We start from the raw sequence: 18,197 nt of genomic DNA on the forward strand, positions 1-18,197 counted from the left end.
CCAAGGTAATAAAAACAAGGAAGTCACCATGAAGCCCTCAAATGAAAAAGACACCCCAATTCAAGATTATGAGGATGATGACATAGAAGAAATGCAAGAAGCAGATCTCAAAAAATTGATAAGAACATTAAGAAGTTCTCAAAAACAAATTCTTGAACTACAGAAATCCTTAATGGACAAGATAGAAAATCTCTCTCGTGAAAATGAAATATTAAGGAGGAATCAAAATGAAACGAAACAACTAGTACAACAGGAAACTGGGATAGTGACTGAAGTGAAGAATTCAATAGATCAAATGAAAAACACAATAGAGAGCCTTACAAACAGAATGGGAGAAGCAGAAGAGAGAATATCGGACTTAGAAGACAGAGAACAGGAAAGGATACAGTCAGACCAAAGAAAAGAAGAGGAAATTAGGAATCTAAAACATATTGTCGGGAATCTTCAGGATACTATTAAAAAACCCAACATTCGGGTTCTAGGAGTTCCTGAAGGCATGGAGAGGGAGAAAGGATTAGAAGGCCTTTTTAGTGAGATATTAGCAGAAAATTTCCCAGGTTTACAGAAGGACAGAGAAATCCTAGTACAGGAAGCTCACAGAACCCCTAATAAACACGACCAAAAGAGACCCTCACCACGGCACGTTGTAATTAAACTCTCCACAGTGAAACATAAAGAAAAGATCCTAAAATGTGCAAGAGAGAAACGTCAGATTACTCTCAGAGGATCTCCAATCAGACTCACAGCTGACTTCTCATCAGAAACTCTACAAGCTAGGAGGGAATGGCAAGATATAGCCCAGGTACTAAGAGAGAACAACTGCCAGCCCAGAATATTATATCCTGCCAAGCTCTCATTTGTGAATGAAGGTGAAATAAAGACTTTTCATAACAAACAGAAATTGAAAGAATTTGTTGCCACTCGTCCAGCCCTGCAAAAGATGCTTAAAGATGTGTTACACACAGAAACAAAGAAACATGGTCATCAATATGAAAGAAGGTAAAGGAAGGAAACCAAGGAAGGAAAGCTCACAGCTAAAGATCACAGGGAATTCAAAGCATATATTAGAACTTATCTTTGGCAAATGGCAGGGCAAAGTTACCACTTATCATTAGTCACATTGAACGTGAATGGCCTGAACTGTCCAGTTAAAAGACACCGTTTGGCTGATTGGGTTAAAAAACAAAACCCATCTATTTGCTGCTTACAAGAAACACATCTTTCCAACAAAGATCCATACAGACTGAAAGTGAAAGGCTGGAAAAAGATATACCATGCCAACAGAAATGAAAAAAGAGCAGGCGTAGCCATCTTAATATCAGACACCATAAACTTTACCACAAAAACCATTAAGAGAGACAAAGAGGGACACTACATAATGATTAAGGGATCAATTCAACAGGAAGATATAACAATTATCAATGTATATGCACCTAACTACAGGGCACCGGTTTATCTAAAAGATTTGTTAACGGACTTAAAGGGAGACTTAGACCCCAATACAATAGTACTGGGGGACTTCAATACTCCACTCTCAGAAATAGACAGATCAACAGGACAGAAGATCAACAAGGATACAGTAGATTTAAACGACACTATAGCCCAAATGGATCTAACAGATATATACAGAACTTTCAATCCTACAGCTAAAGATTATACATTCTTCTCAGCAGTACATGGAACCTTCTCTAGGATTGACCACATACTAGGCCATAAAGCAAGTCTCAGCAAATTCAAAAGAATTAGAATCATACCATGCAGCTTCTCAGACCATAAAGGAATGAAGTTGGAAATGAACAACTCAGGAATCCCTAGAGCATACGCAAACACATGGAGATTGAACAACATGCTCCTGAATGAACAATGGGTCATAGAAGAAATCAAAAGAGAAATCAAAAACTTTCTGGAAGTAAATGAGGATAACAGCACAACATACCAAAACTTATGGGACGCAGCAAAAGCAGTGTTAAGAGGAAAGTTTATATCAATAGGTGCCTACATCAAGAAATTGGAAAGGCACCAAATAGATGAGCTTTCTATTCACCTCAAGGATCTAGAAAACCTACAGCAAACCAGACCCAAATCTAGTAGGAGAAGAGAAATAATTAAAATCAGAGAAGAAATCAACAGGATTGAATCAAGAAAAACATTACAAAAAATCAGCCAAACGAGGAGCTGGTTTTTTGAAAAAATAAACAAAATTGACACCCCATTGGCCCAACTAACTAAAAAAAGAAGAGAAAAGACCCAAATCAATAAAATCAGAGATGAAAAAGGAAATGTAACAACAGACACCACAGAAATAAAAAGAATCATCAGAAATTACTACAAGGACTTGTATGCCAGCAAACAGGGAAACCTATCAGAAATGGATAGATTCCTGGACACATGCAACCTACCTAAATTGAACCAGGAAGACATCGAAAACCTAAACAGACCCATAACTGAGACAGAAATTGAAACAGTAATAAAGGCCCTCCCAACAAAGAAAAGCCCAGGACCAGATGGATTCACTGCCGAATTCTACCAGACATTTAAAGAAGAACTAACTCCAATTCTTCTCAAACTATTCAGAACAATTGAAGAAGAGGGAATCCTCCCAAATTCTTTCTATGAAGCCAGCATCACCTTAATTCCTAAGCCGGGAAAAGATGCAGCACTGAAAGAGAATTACAGACCAATATCCCTGATGAACATAGATGCAAAAATCCTCAATAAAATTCTCACCAATAGAATGCAACAACACATCAGAAAGATCATCCACCCAGACCAAGTGGGATTTATCCCTGGTATGCAGGGATGGTTTAATGTGCGCAAGACAATCAATGTGATACACCACATTAACAGACTGCAGAAGAAAAACCATATGATTCTCTCAATAGATGCCGAGAAAGCATTTGATAAAATACAACACCCTTTCATGATGAAAACTCTAAGCAAACTGGGTTTGGAAGGAACATTCCTCAATACAATCAAAGCAATCTATGAAAAACCCACAGCCAACATCCTATTGAATGGGGAAAAGTTGGAAGCATTTCCACTGAGATCTGGGACCAGACAGGGATGTCCACTCTCACCACTGCTATTCAATATAGTTCTGGAGGTTCTAGCCAGAGCTATTAGGCAAGAAAAAGAAATTAAAGGGATACAAATTGGGAAGGAAGAACTCAAACTATCCCTCTTTGCAGATGACATGATTCTTTATTTAGGGGACCCAAAGAACTCTACCAAGAGACTATTGGAACTCATAGAAGAGTTTGGCAAAGTAGCAGGGTATAAAATCAATGCACAAAAATCAACAGCCTTTGTATACACAGACAATGCCATGGCTGAGGAAGAAATTCTAAGATCAATCCCATTCACAATAGCTACAAAAACAATCAAATACCTTGGAATAAACTTAACCAAGGACGTTAAAGATCTCTACGATGAAAATTACAAAACCTTAAAGAAAGAAATAGAAGAGGATACCAAGAAATGGAAAAATCTTCCATGCTCATGGATTGGAAGAATCAATATCATCAAAATGTCCATTCTCCCAAAAGCAATTTATAGATTCAATGCAATACCAATCAAGATACCGAAGACCTTCTTCTCAGATCTGGAAAAATTGGTGCTGAAATTTATATGGAGGCACAAGAGACCTCGAATAGCTAAAGCAATCTTGTACAACAAAAACAAAGCCGGAGGCATCACAATACCAGATTTCAGGACATACTACAGGGCAGTTGTAATCAAAACAGCATGGTACTGGTACAGAAACAGAAGGATAGACCAATGGAACAGAATTGAAATACCAGAAATCAACCCAAACATCTACAGCCAACTTATATTTGATCAAGGATCTAAAACTAATTCCTTGAGCAAGGACAGTCTATTCAATAAATGGTGCTGGGAAAATTGGATTTCCACGTGCAGAATCATGAAGCAAGACCCCTACCTTACACCTTACACAAAAATCCACTCAACATGGATTAAAGACCTAAATCTACGACCTGACACCATCAAGTTACTAGAGAACATTGGAGAAACCCTTCAAGATATTGGCACAGGCAAAGAGTTTCTGGAAAAGACCCGGGAGGCACACGCAGTCAAAGCCAAAATTAACTATTGGGATTGCATCAAATTGAGAAGTTTCTGTACTGCAAAAGAAACAGTCAGGAGAGTGAAGAGACAACCGACAGAATGGGAAAAAATATTTGCAAACTATGCAACAGATAAAGGGTTAATAACCAGAATCTACAAAGAGATCAAGAAACTCCACAAAAACAAAACCAACAACCCAATTAAGAGATGGGCCAAGGACCTCAATAGACATTTTTCAAAAGAGGAAATCCAAATGGCCAACAGGCACATGAAAAAATGTTCAAGGTCATTAGCAATCAGAGAAATGCAAATCAAAACCACAATAAGGTTCCACCTCACCCCGGTTAGAATGGCTCACATTCAGAAATCTACCAACAACAGATGCTGGCGAGGATGTGGGGAAAAAGGGACACTAACCCACTGTTGGTGGGAATGCAAACTGGTCAAGCCACTATGGAAATCAGTCTGGAGATTCCTCAGAAACCTGAAGATAACCCTACCGTTCGACCCAGCCATCCCACTCCTTGGAATTTACCCAAAGGAATTTAAATTGGCAAACAAAAAAGCGGTCTGCAGCCTAATGTTTATTGCAGCTCAATTCACAATAGCTAAGACCTGGAACCAACCTAAATGCCCATCAACGGTAGACTGGATAAAGAAATTATGGGATATGCACTCTTTAGAATACTATACTGCAGTAAGAAACAACGAAATCCAGTCATTTGCAACAAAATGGAGGAATCTGGAACACATCATGCTGAGTGAAATAAGCCAGTCCCAAAGGGACAAATACCATATGTTCTCCCTGATCGGTGACAACTGACTGAACACCAAAAAGGAAACTTGTTGAAGTGAAAGGGACACTATGGGAAACGGTGACTTGATCAGCATAGCCCTGACTGTTAATGAACAACTTAATACATTATCCCTCTTAGTAGTTTTTTTGTCTGTTCTACTTAATATGACTGATTTAATTCTGTAATTAATACACAGTTATTCTTAAGTGTTGAAATTTAACTGAAATGTGATCCCTGTTAAACATAAGAGTAGGAATAAGAGAGGGAAGAGATATATAATTTGGAACATGCTCAAGCTGACTTGCCCCAAATGGTAGAGTTAGAAACATACCAGGGGACTCCAATTTAATCCCATCAAGGTGGCATGTACCAATGCCATCTCACTAGTCCAAGTGATCAATTTCAGTTCGCAATTGATCATAATGAAAGGACTAAGAGTCAAAGGGAGCACATAAGCAAGTCTAGTACCTGCTAACACTAACCGATAGAATAAATAAAGGGGAGAGTGATCCAACATGGGAAGTGAGATACTCAGCAGACTCATAGAATGGCAGATGCCCTAAATAGCACTCTGGCCTCAGAATCAGCCCTAAAGGCATTCAGATCTGGCTGAAAAGCCCATGAGAGTATTTCAGGCATGGAAAGCCAAGACACTCTGGCAAAAGATCTCTGTGAGTGAGATCTCAGTGAAAAGAACAGGTCTTCAAAGAAGGAGGTACCTTTCTCTGAAGGGAGGAGAGAACCTCCACTTTGACTATGACCTTGTCTAAACAAGATAAGAGTCGGAGAACTCAAGGGGCTTCCATAGCCTTGGAAACTCATGACTGGAGCATAGGGAGATTACTGATGCCATAAACAGGAGTGTCAATTGGTAAAGTCAACAACAGGAGTCACTGTGCACTTACTCCTCATGTAGGATCTCTGTCATTAATGTGCTGTGCATTGAGATTTAATGCTATAACGAGTACTCAAATAATATATTTCACTTTGTGTTTCTATGGGGGTGCAAACTGTTGAAATCTTTACTTAATGCATACTAAACTGATCCTCTGTAAAAAAAAAAAAAAGAAAGAAAAGAAAAAAAAGAAAAGAATAGAAACTATCAACTCCCAACTTGACTCTCACTGGGATTAAACATGACAATAGGTCTGATCTGATTTCATCATCATTAAAAAAAATCATCTATTATTTTTCACTTTATGTTTCTGTGTGGGAGCAAACTGTTGAAATCCTTACTTAATGTATACTAAGCTGATCTTCTGTATATTAAGATAATCGAAAATGAATCTTGATGTGAATGGAAGGGGAGAGGGAGTGGGAAAGGGGAGGGTTGTGGGTGGGAGGGACGGTATGGGGGGGAAGCCATAGTAATCCATTATTCGTACTTTGGAAACGTATATTCATTAAATAAAAGTTAAAAAAAAAAATTTTCCATGGAAACTTCGGCCCTCAGATGCAGTAGGCACAAGAGTTTTGGCACTTATCAAGGAGAAAGTTTGCTCCACTTAAATTTTTCAGTCATAATTGTGTAAACTGAACCAATTGAGATGTCTACAGTTTGACTTGTTTCTGATATTAATTTAATTCATTGGACATGAAAAAAACTATTTTTTCCTTGTAAATTAGTGTGAGTGGTCAGCTTCTGTTAGCTTCATCTTTAATATCCTTTCATCAATTGTTAAAACAAGTTATCCATGTGTTAATTATTGATTTCTCTGGAGGCGTTGTTCTCAATAACTTCTAAAGCATTAAGGATTTTGCCATTCTCCCTTTCAAGTTTCACTACAAATCTGATGTTTGTTCTTCAGTTTTAGCAGCATTCATATTGCTCTGATGGGATCTCTTTTCAAAGTGGTGTCTTATTGTTCTTAGTGCCTCAAATTACATCCTGCTCAGACATATAATATCAAGTTAGAGCAAGTTTATTTTGTTGTAAAAATACTAAATTCCTTGTGTGGCTTTTTTTCATAAATTGAATTTTCCTTGATTTTTTTGAAGATTCCTTATTCATAGATGAGTGCACTCATCATGCTGGAAGTAACTGAAGTGCCAGAACTTCAGGTTCTCCTTATCTACACATCATTCGAGAACCTAGAAATGCGAATTTTGAGCTTGCTAGAATCTTGTCTCCACAAACCCATGAACTTTTCTTCAGTAATCCATTACTGATGGACTTTTCTGATCCCTCAACAATCACTTCAATGGTTGTATTAGGTTGTTGATAGAGTATAGATGTCATCTTCTCAAATACATGTACTGCAAAGGAGTTTTTCCCAGTCTCTGACACTGTCTAAAGTTACTGCTTGACCTCAATGGCCTGTGACTGCTTTATGAACCCTTCCATTGCCAACATTTTCAAAAGTATGTGGACATGTCTGGCTATAGGCTTCTGTGTCTTTAGTTTCCTAAGTATTTCTCTTAACACTGGAAAAACATTGTCTCTAGGATTGTGATCTTAATGTACTAGTATGTACTCACAGTGCATTTAAATTTTTATAGCACAATCTATTTTTTTCTTTTATTTAATAAATATAAATTTCATAAGTACAACTTTTGGATTATAGTGGTTCTTCCCCCCATAGCCTCCCTCCCACCCACAAACCATCCCATCTCCTACTCCTCTCCCATCCCATTCTTCATTAAGATTCATTTTTAATTATTTTATATACAGAAAATTTCAACAGTTTGCACCCACACAGACACACAAAGTATAAAGCACTGTTTGAATACTAGTTTTACTGTTAATTCGCATAATACAACACATTAAGGACAGAGATCCTACATGGGGAGCAAGTGCACAGTGACTCCTGTTGTTGTTTTAACAACTGACTTTCTTATTTATGGCATCAGTAATCACCTGAGGCTCTTGTCATGAGCTGCCAAGGCTACGGAAGCCTGTTGAGTTCACCAACTCCGACCTTATTTAGACAAGGGCATAGTCAAAGTGGAAATTCTCTCCTTTCTTCAGAGAAAGGTACCTCCTTCTTTGATGGCCCATTCTTTCTGCTGGGATCTCACGAACAGAAATCTTTCATTTAGGACATTTTTTTTTTTTTGCCACAGTGTCTTGGCTTTCCATGCCTGAAAAACTCATGGCTTTTTAGCCAGATCCAAATGCCTTAAGGGCTGATTCTGAGGCCAGAGCATAGCACAGTCTTACCATTACAACAGTCAGCTAGCTAGTAAGATGAAAATGAGTCCAGAAATGTAATACATGAATGAAGATAACTGTATAGAAAGTTTTGGGTCCTTTGTCTCAAAATCTTTTAAATTGCATACTTTTATTCATTTGTCCCACTACATTTTTCCTGTGATGTGCCAATGCAGACATTTGCATAAAACAAGGACACAAACAATCCCATGGAGAGAGCACATGAATGTGAGGAATTTGTCAGAAGTAAGAGGAGTGTGGTCGGTTTTTAATTAAAGATAAATTTTAAGGTATCTAAGATGGCTGAACAAGGAAAACACGTGCTGATTTGACCACAGGGGGATAACAGAAGAAAAATAGAATAACTGCATTCCCAGGAGAGAGTTGGAGAGAAGTTTGCAGTGGAAATTCTATGGAAAGAAGAGAGATGCCATGGAGCCACATGTGTTTCAGGGCTGGGGGAAATGCCATCTTGCAGTGAGCTGAGAGGAGTCTGTGGCAGCCTGTTTCACTGGTGATATTGCTGGAGGGAGAACCTTGCAGACCACACTGACTTTGAACCCAGTCTGGAGTGCCAGGGAGGCACAGAGTGCTCCCCTAAGCCTGTGAAGGGAGAGCATATTGTTTCTTCCCAACAAGGACACCCAGAGATTAACAAGGAGGAAATGCCATCTTAATAAGGCACAGACTGCTGTGACTGGAGGATGTGCAACTACAGGATTTTATCAGTATAAATCTAAGGACCCCACTAACATTGAGATTGCTGTGGAGGCTCTCTCCATCGGTGGAGCAGGGTCATGGAGCTGAGAATGAAGCCCCTGCTCTCTGTGACTGTGGGAGCCCTGTGTGCTACAATTTTGGGAATTCTGTGACTGCAGGATAAGGCATAGTGTGTAGCTGGGTCTCTGGGTAATTATTGTGTCTGGCTTTAGAGGCTCAGAGTTCTCTGAGTGGCTAGGGTGCGCCATTGCAGAGGGGTCTGTGTTCACAGTGAGGACTGCACAGATCCTTTGCATGGTTCAAGGGCCTGCATAGGTGGCATGTGTAGCCACTGTGAACTCTCCCCAGACACTGATCGTCTTCGCAGAGATTAGGTGAGACCGTGATCACACAGCCAATGTGATCATAACATCCCCCTGCTGACAATAGAGATTTACCATGACCAATTTGTGTGTCACACTGGACACTTGCCAACACCCTTGAGCACTGACTGCAGCTCTCTGGCCCCAACCAGCACATGCCTCTGTATGTCCACTGAAGGAGCAGACACTCCATTAAGCTACAGAGGCATAGTTCAAATATGAAAATCATCAGAGGAGAAAACAAACAGTTGTCTTCACAAATGCCTAAAAATAAATGCCTTAAAAATGCAGAAATGCAAGAAACATGAACTAGGAAGAAAATATGACTCCCCAAATGGAGCACAACAGCACTTCAGTATTAGAGTGTGAAGATGGAGAGGTGATGAAATGCCTGAAAGGTAATTCAAAACAATGATTACTCAAAAGCACTGAGAAGCAAATACATGAGTTAAAGAAGTGCATACACAACACGTGTGAAAAATTATGTCACCACCTACCTCAAAGAGATCTTTAAACACTACACAGTAACTCTCCATTTCCCCCGCTTCGTATCCCCAGTCTTCACTGATTTGCTCATATCTGTCAATTTACCTCTTCTAAATATTTTTTATAAAAATTGTTGTAAAAAGATGTGGCTTTCTTTGCCTGGCTACCTTTATTTATAATGATTTCAAGTCTCACCAATAGTGTAGAACAAATCAGCATTGTATTTCTTTTATGGCTGAGTCATGCTCCATTGGATGAATACACCATATTTTATTCATTCATTATTAACAATTTCGGATTACTTATACTTTTGGCAGTTGTAAATAATATTTCTATGAAAATCATATACAAATATTTGAGTACTTGCTTTCAAATCTTTGAGTATATAATTAATACTGGTATGTCTGAATCATGTTAATTTAACTAAATAAAAAAAAAGCCAAACCATTTTTCACAGGTGCTTTACCATTTTACATTCCTACCAGATTTCTAATTTCATATCTTTATCAATAGACTTCAGTGTTTTTCATTATAGCCATTTTAGTAATTGTAAAGTATTAGATTATTGTGTTTTTATTTGAATTTCCATAATTTTCAATGATGTAGTGCATCTTTTCATATGCCTAATGAATTTTTGTAAATATTCTTCAAGAAGCATCTACTTGAATCCTTTGTCCATTTTTAAAATTTTTAAATAGCTTTATAATTGTTTCCAGTTTACATTTTTCCATTTTTTCTTTATATGAGATAAACAAATTTCATTTATTTAATATGTGCAGGTTTAAGAGCATAGTGATATTTCCTATCCTACTCTCCTCCCACCATGCTCCCACTCTCCCTCTTGCTTCCTTTCTTATTTTTATTTTAATTTTTATCTGAACTTGCTTCCTTTCTTATTTTTATTTTAATTTTTACAATGATGTACTTTCAGATTATTTTATAATCATAAGCTTAACCCTCCACTAAGTAAAAATTTCAAGAAATAATAATGAGAAAAAAAACACTATACCTCAACAGTATAGAAAAGAGCTGTGAACAATAATCAAATCTCAGAATGTCAACTTTGTTCATATACAACACATTTTTTGGTATTAGTGTTTTCCTTCATCATATTAATTTGTTTTATTACATTGGTTGCTTTCTCTTATTGAAGTGCCTTTACACACTTGGAATAAGTTATCCACATTCATGGTTTACAGGTGTGCTAATGTGTTCAACTGATTTGCTTTGTTAGCAGTTTTTGGCATATTCAAGTTGGATACTGGTCTATGGTTTTCCTTCCTTAATGTTTTTATTTAACTTTCAGTATACATAGTTTTGGCTTTGCAAAATATGCTAAGAAATATTTCATAAGCAGTTAGCCAAATGAAATGTAAGTCTACATTCACACAAAGAACTTTGGAGAAAAGTGTAACGAAATCAGTGTTATTTGTTATCAATAAACAGAGGAAACAACATAAATATTTCTCAGCTGGGGGATGGAAAGAAACAACAGGTGAAGTTCATGTAAAGAAATAAAGCTTAAAAATAAAAATGTATTACTGTTGATGGAGGAAAAGTGGCAATGGACCTCAAATACACTATGCTGAGTAAAATAACCAGAATCAGACTGTATGTTCTAGAATTCTGGTTCAGGACATTCTTGCAAAGACAAAATTATATGAATAAAATGAATTTAGTGTTTTTCAAGAGCAATGGGTGAAAGAAGAGGTTGATAACAAAGAAGTTTAAAGACATTAATTACTGGTGGTCATGGCAGCAACATAAAAATATATTTGACCAAATTTTAGGAGCTATGCACTAAAAAGGATGTATATTACTAAATAAGTAAAATATATGTTAATTAGAAATAAAAGAATAAGAAATAATATAAATAACACAAACATATGCTTGCACACTTGATATACTGATTGTAGATACAACAGGTAGTTTAATTGCTTCTTTCCTAGAAAAGTGGTATGAGAAGCTGTAGATGTCCTCACAGGAGACGTCCCCAGAGAGCTCCATGTCTCTACAATTCCCTAATGGTTCACATGCATTACTTTTTGAAGCCCAACATGATTCTAGGTGATTTCATTTTAGAAGGACCAGACTGCACGCTGGGCCTTTTGGTCATCATTTCTTCCTATTAATCTTAATATTTGTTATTGAACACAGGCCTTCATCTCAAAGATTTTCTAGGTGTCTACAACCATAGTCAGGGAAAATATCTAAGCCAGAAACTATTGAGTGTCTTAAAGTAGTAATCTGCTAGCAAGTTGTTTTGTATACCTTCTTTTCTTTGCTATTTTAAAACTCAGTTCTGTGAACTAAGTAGGAGAGAAAATCTTATAATTTTTAATTTTAATAATGAGAAGGCAAAAGACTACTCTAGGGATACCAAAATAATTCATGACATGAATTCCTAATAGTGTCTTTACCTTCATACTTATTGCCTTAGACACTTCAGAATCTTTTAACCACTACCTGCAGGAGAATTTCTCTGGAATATTTATGCTTTATTCCCTTAATGAATATCTGACTTACTATTCAGGATTGACTGTCATTTGTTTTCAAAGACCAAGGTAAGTGTATTATTGAAGATACATTTTAGTGAAATGTGTAATTGATGCTAGAATAGTGAGGCAGCATGCTTACTACAATTTGAGAACAGAAACATAAATTTGCAACATTGTTATAAAACACTGAAGCGAAGTAGAATAATAACTATTAAAATCACATCAGTAGAGTGTTTGGTCATGATTATGAAACATCATCATGTTTTCTCCTAAAAATATTGACAGAAAGATGTCATAAGTGAGGCCTTATTGACCAGGTGATGTTTTCATTTTATTCCTTGTCTGTTAGCTTCTAGTCAAAGATTTAAAAACTAGACTATTTCTTTCTGTGTCCAGCTTATTTCACTTAACATGATGTCCTACAGTTGCATCCATTTTGATGAAAATGGAAGAATTTGTGTTGTTAGTAGTTGAATAATATTCCATTGTGTGTGTCTACACACACACAAACAGGATTTTTAGTCACCATTCTTTAAACTAGAAAAGTACCTAAAGTTCTGAATTACACTTCAATATTTCCCCTCAGATCCCATAATCTCATCTTTTTTATTATTGATATACACGTACAGGTAAGCAGTAATGTATTCAAAAGCACACACTTCAGATTAGAATGGAACTGGGCTTAAATACTGAGTCTTTCGCTTCCACATACAGCTGTGAGGAATTGTAGACTATCACTGAACTGCACATATCATCAATTTGTCTTAATGATAATAAGAAATAATAATATCCATCTCATACAAAGACAGGCACACATACAATCACATAACTATTAATGTATAGTGTTCATATCACATGTTGTAGAACAAAGAGCAGTCAGTAGAGGATAGACATGCTCCCAGAGGTAACAAAATATTAAAATAAAAATAATTTAAAGTACTATTCTGACACTAGAGGGATTCAAGTAAAAAATTTTCAACTCTGGATTTCCCACAAAACAGATCTGTAGGCTAAAGGGAACCCAAAACTGGAATTTTAACTCTTGATATGTGTGATAACATAATGGGATGAAAAAAATCAAGATATCCTTTGAAGGCAAGCTAAAATCCACATTTCAAGGAAAGTCTTCTCAAAAGAGTAGCACATAGGGTGGAAAGAACAGTCTGTCATATGGAAAGAACACAGAGCATGAATTATTAGAGGGCACATAAAATATCATTGGACTTTGTGTGCAAAAAAAATGCAACTGAAGATTGAGGGTTCAGATTTGAACCTCAAGCACACCTTAAATCCTACATGTTGCCATTTATCTTTCTAACTGCTTATGGACCATCCTGCCATATTAATAACAGTAGTATAATTATCCTCCGACAGGACATGTTAAACATCCAGTCTGTTTTTCTAATGTGTTGTCTCATTTAACTCCTACAATAATACCTTAAGGTAGATAGATCTCATTATCACCTTCATTGGGTAGATGAAGAAAATCCAAACCAAGACTGTTAGTTTAGGGCCTACATTTTAATATTTGGTTGACTTGCACCTCTCCCCAGAGCTCAAGTTCCATAGTCAGTACATTGGCTATACTCAGAATATATTTTGTTGATTATATACTCCCCATTATTCCACCAAAGACACTATCCATTTATTTTTCAGTAAATTTGCTGTGAAAATCCAAACAATGAGTTTTGGTCAATAAAAACAGTGATGGATTGTAATTGGAGTTACAGACTACTGGACTTGGTGACCATATTATCTGTGTCCAAAGCCTGGCAAGCCAAGGAATACTTCTATAACAAAAATACATTCCTCATTCTCAGGTGCCTCACAATCTAAATTAAAGGAGAAACTAGTTGACCTTATAAATTTGTTGATCAGAATCAGTGAATTCAGATGGAAAATTATCTAGAAGAATTATTAGCAGCATAGACATCTGAGAATTTACTGATGTGGGAAAGGCTGAACTGGTAGATTTTTCAATTTCAGAATTGCAATGTTGGGCAACTCATTAAATTTTTCAGCTTGCAGTTTACAAATTCATGAACATTAAACTCTGAAGAGGGGATCTCTGAGGATCTCCTCTTCAACAGTCTGGAGCCCTACAGAAAACTCATATACTAAATGTCATCTTTAGGATCATGACTTCCTTCATGGAGAATCTTGAAATATATACTTTGATGAAATGAAACAATGCACACTGTCTATAGACATGTCAATTCCATTGGAATCTGTCCTATATTCTGCTCTCTTATTTCTCATTGCTACAGGGCATCTTCTGAGTTTCAAGCAACATTGATGGGGAACAGGACAGATGTGACAGAGTTTATCCTCCTGGGGCTAACCAATGCCCCTGAACTACAAGTCCTCCTCTTTATAATATTCACTCTGATTTACTTCACCAATATGGTTGGGAATCTGGGAATGATTGTGTTGATCCTCTGGGACTCTCGTCTCCACACTCCCATGTACTTTTTCCTTGGTCACCTGTCTCTGGTGGATGTTTGCTACTCTTCAGCAGTCACTCCCACGGTTGTAGCTGGTCTCCTTATGGGAAACAAAGTCATCTCTTACAATGCTTGTGCTGCCCAGATGTTCTGTTTTGCAACCTTTGCCAGTGTGGAAAATTTTCTCTTGGCATTAATGGCTTATGACCGCTATGTAGCAGTGTGTCAACCTTTACATTATACCACCATCATGACAAGAAGTGTATGTGCTTGTCTGACCACAGTCTGCTACACTGGGGGTTTCCTGAATGCTTCCATCCACATTGGAGACACATTCAGTCTCTCTTTCTGTAAGTCCAATGTGGTCCACCACTTCTTCTGTGATGTTCCAGCAGTCATGGTTCTCTCTTGCTCTGATAGACATGTTAGTGAGATAGTTCTTGTTTATGCAGACAGCTTTGTTATTTGTTCTGCTCTGTTTGTTATCTTGATATCTTACACATTCATTTTTATCACCATCCTAAAGATGCGCTCAGCTGCGGGGTACCAGAAGGCTCTATCCACCTGTGTTTCTCACTTCACTGCAGTCTCCATTTTCTATGGGACGCTTATATTCATGTATTTGCAGCCCAGTTCCAGTCATTCTATGGACACAGACAAAATAGTGTCTGTGTTTTATACCATGGTCATCCCCATGCTGAACCCTGTTGTCTACAGCCTGAGGAACAAGGAAGTGAAGCGTGCCTTTAAAAAGGTTGTTATGAAGGCAAAACTGTCTATTGGTTTGTGACTCTAATGTTGTAGGATGCAGAATAACCAAGTTTCACTCCTCTCTGAATTTCTCCAGGCACCTAATAAGATCTTAAGCCCCACATAAGATTCAAATTATAGAAGTAATATTCTTACTTCCTCAAAATATAATATAATATAATATAAATCTTTACTTTTTCTATATTTTAGAAATAATGTACACAGTGACAGATTTGTAATCCCTTGTTCAGAATGGCTAAAATGAAATATAAAATGTGTTGGTTGTATATGTATGTAAAAGGAGGAGACTTTATTTATTCACTGTTTCTATGTGTATTTTCTCTCTCTTATGCCAGTACTAGCAAGGATGTAAAGCAGGGATGAAAACAAGCCCATGAGCAAAATTGCCTGCACATGACCCCTGGGTACTGTACACATGGGAGTGGGAAATTAGCCAGAAGTATATGGAATGAGGCTATTGCCAAAAAATTTAAATAATTAATTAGGATACCATCACACATATGGGACTAACATTGTTTTTTGTTTTACTTGAATAAATATTCTAAGATTTTAATTTGAGAAGAAATATGATAGTGTTATAAATAAAAGTATGCATGTAAAAAGATTTTATGTATTTGTTTGAGAGGCAGAGTCACAGAGAGAGAGGAGGAGACAGAGAGAAAGGTCTTCCATCTGATTGTTCAGTCCCCAGATGGCCAAAACACCCAGAGTTAGCAGATCTGAAGCCAAGAGGCAGGAGTTTTATCTGGGTCTCCCACAAGGGTGCAGGGGCCCAATCACTTGTTGGCTGGCAACAGAGGCTAAAACTTAGCCTACTATACTATAGCACCAGCCCCAGTGTGCACTTTTTCCCCCAAAGAAACCTTTTATTTAAGGAATACAAACTTCATGCATTTCATAATACAAATTTATGAACATACTGATTCTTCCTACCATAAGAGCCGAGCCCTCCTATTCACATTCCCACCCCTCATCCTCCTCCATTCCCTGTTCTCGGTCTTATTTTTAACTAAGATTGATTTTGAAATAACTTTATACAGAGATAATTAACTCTATATTAAGAGTTCAACAAATTATATTAAAAAAACTATTCCTCAACAGTTGAGGCAAGCACTGTTCAAAGTCATTGAATCTTCAAGTTAATTTCACTCCTTTTTTTTAGCATTTTTTGGGAAACTTAATTAACTTTAAGAAAGAACCAAGAATGAAACTTCTTTTGAGAGCACTTAGACATAACTATAACTTACGAGACATAAGAATATCCTCCATTTAATACACTAAAAAGAAGTAAATCTTTGAGAACAAGTTTTATTATTTTTTAAAACCTTTATTTAATGAATGCAAATTTCAAACATACAACTTCAAGAATTGGGTGTTTTTTCTTCCCATACCCATCCTCCCACCCACACTCCCATCTCACCTCCTACTCCCTCTCCCACACCATTCTTCATTAAGCTTCATTTTTAATTAACTTTATTACAGAAGAACAACTCTATACTAAGTAAGAGTTCAACAATTTTCACCCACAAACACACACATACAACATAAAAAGTACGGTTTGAGAACTAATTAACTTTCAGTTAGTTCTCATAGAACAACTCATTAAGGACAGAGATCCTACATGGGGAGTAAGTGCACAGTGACTTCTGCTGTTAATTTAACAATTAACAGTCTTATTTATGACATCAGTGGTCACCTGAGTCTCTAGCCACGAGCTGCTATTGCTATGTAAGCCTTTTGTGATCACAAACTCCATCAGTATTTAGACAAGGCCATAAGCAAAGTGGAAGTTCTCTCCTCCTTTCAGAGAAAAGTAAATCCTTCTTTGAAGGTCCTTTCTTTCCTTGGGTTGTCATTCACAGGGATCCTTCACGTAGGATATTTTTTGCCACAGAGTCTTGGCTTTCCCTGCCTGAATTGCTCTCATGGGCTTTTCAACCACATCGCAATACCTGAAGGGCTGATTCTGAGGTCAGAGTGTTACTTAAAGTGATTGTCATTCTATGAGTCTGCTGTGTGGATTGCTTCCCATGTTGGACAGTCCCTCCTTTTTAATTCTATTATTATTACCAGGCACTTGATGCTATTTATATGATTTCCTTAACACTTAATCTTATGTACATGTTCACTTCAACACTTAATTTGATCACTTTAACAATTAGGATGCCATTTTACAGCTCTACACTTACAAACTTATTCCTCCTTCTGTTATTCTACCCCTTATTTTTTATTGAGATCTATTTTCAATTGACATATAATTAACTCTATGTTAAGTAAAGAGTTCAACATATAGTATGAAGAAGAGAAAAGAAAAAAGAAAAAAAAATCGAAATAAAAATAAAAAACTGTTCCTCACCAGTCAAGAAGAAGGCTGTTCAACTCATGTTTCTCAAAGTGTCAATTTCACTTCTACAGCATTCATTTTAGATGTGCTTTAAGTTCTCACAGAACATGTTCATGGATAATATATAGTATTTGTTCCTTTGGGACAGGCTTATTTCACTAAGTATAAAGCTTTCCAGATTGATCCATTTTGTTGCAAATGATTGGATTTCTTTTTTATTGCTGTGTACTATTCCATAGTGTACATATCCTATAATTTCTTTATCCAGTCTTGGATTGATGAGCATTTAGGTTGATTCCACGTCTTAGCTATTGTGAATTGAGTGACAATAAACAGGGAGGTGGAGATAGCTCTTTTCTTTACTGATTTCATTTCCCTTGGGTAAATTCCCAGGAGTGGGATTACTGGGCCATATGGTAGGTCTATATTTAGATTTTTGAGATATCTCCATAGAGTTTTCTATAGTGGCAGTACCAGCTTACATTCCCACCAACAATGGATTAGGGTACCTTTTTGCCCACATCCTTGTCAGCTTTTG

At 36.9% G+C, this 18,197-nt stretch overlaps 1 protein-coding gene across 1 annotated transcript; it reads left to right on the forward strand.

Annotated features, from left to right (window-relative positions):
* The first annotated feature begins 14,395 nt into the window (after positions 1-14,395).
* LOC100345055 (olfactory receptor 5B3) lies at positions 14,396-15,334 on the forward strand. The gene has a single exon (XM_051854326.2). The coding sequence runs from the start codon at positions 14,396-14,398 to the stop codon at positions 15,332-15,334; it is 939 nt and encodes a 312-aa protein (XP_051710286.2).
* Positions 15,335-18,197: the final 2,863 nt, after the last annotated feature.

Source organism: Oryctolagus cuniculus, chromosome 1 (assembly GCF_964237555.1).
Source record: "Oryctolagus cuniculus chromosome 1, mOryCun1.1, whole genome shotgun sequence".
NCBI classification, from domain to species: domain Eukaryota; kingdom Metazoa; phylum Chordata; class Mammalia; order Lagomorpha; family Leporidae; genus Oryctolagus; species Oryctolagus cuniculus.

Excerpts from the sequence above, each read along its gene's own strand:
- LOC100345055 (XM_051854326.2), top strand. The coding sequence starts at position 14,396 with ATGGGGAACAGGACAGATGTGACAGAGTTTATCCTCCTGGGGCTAACC.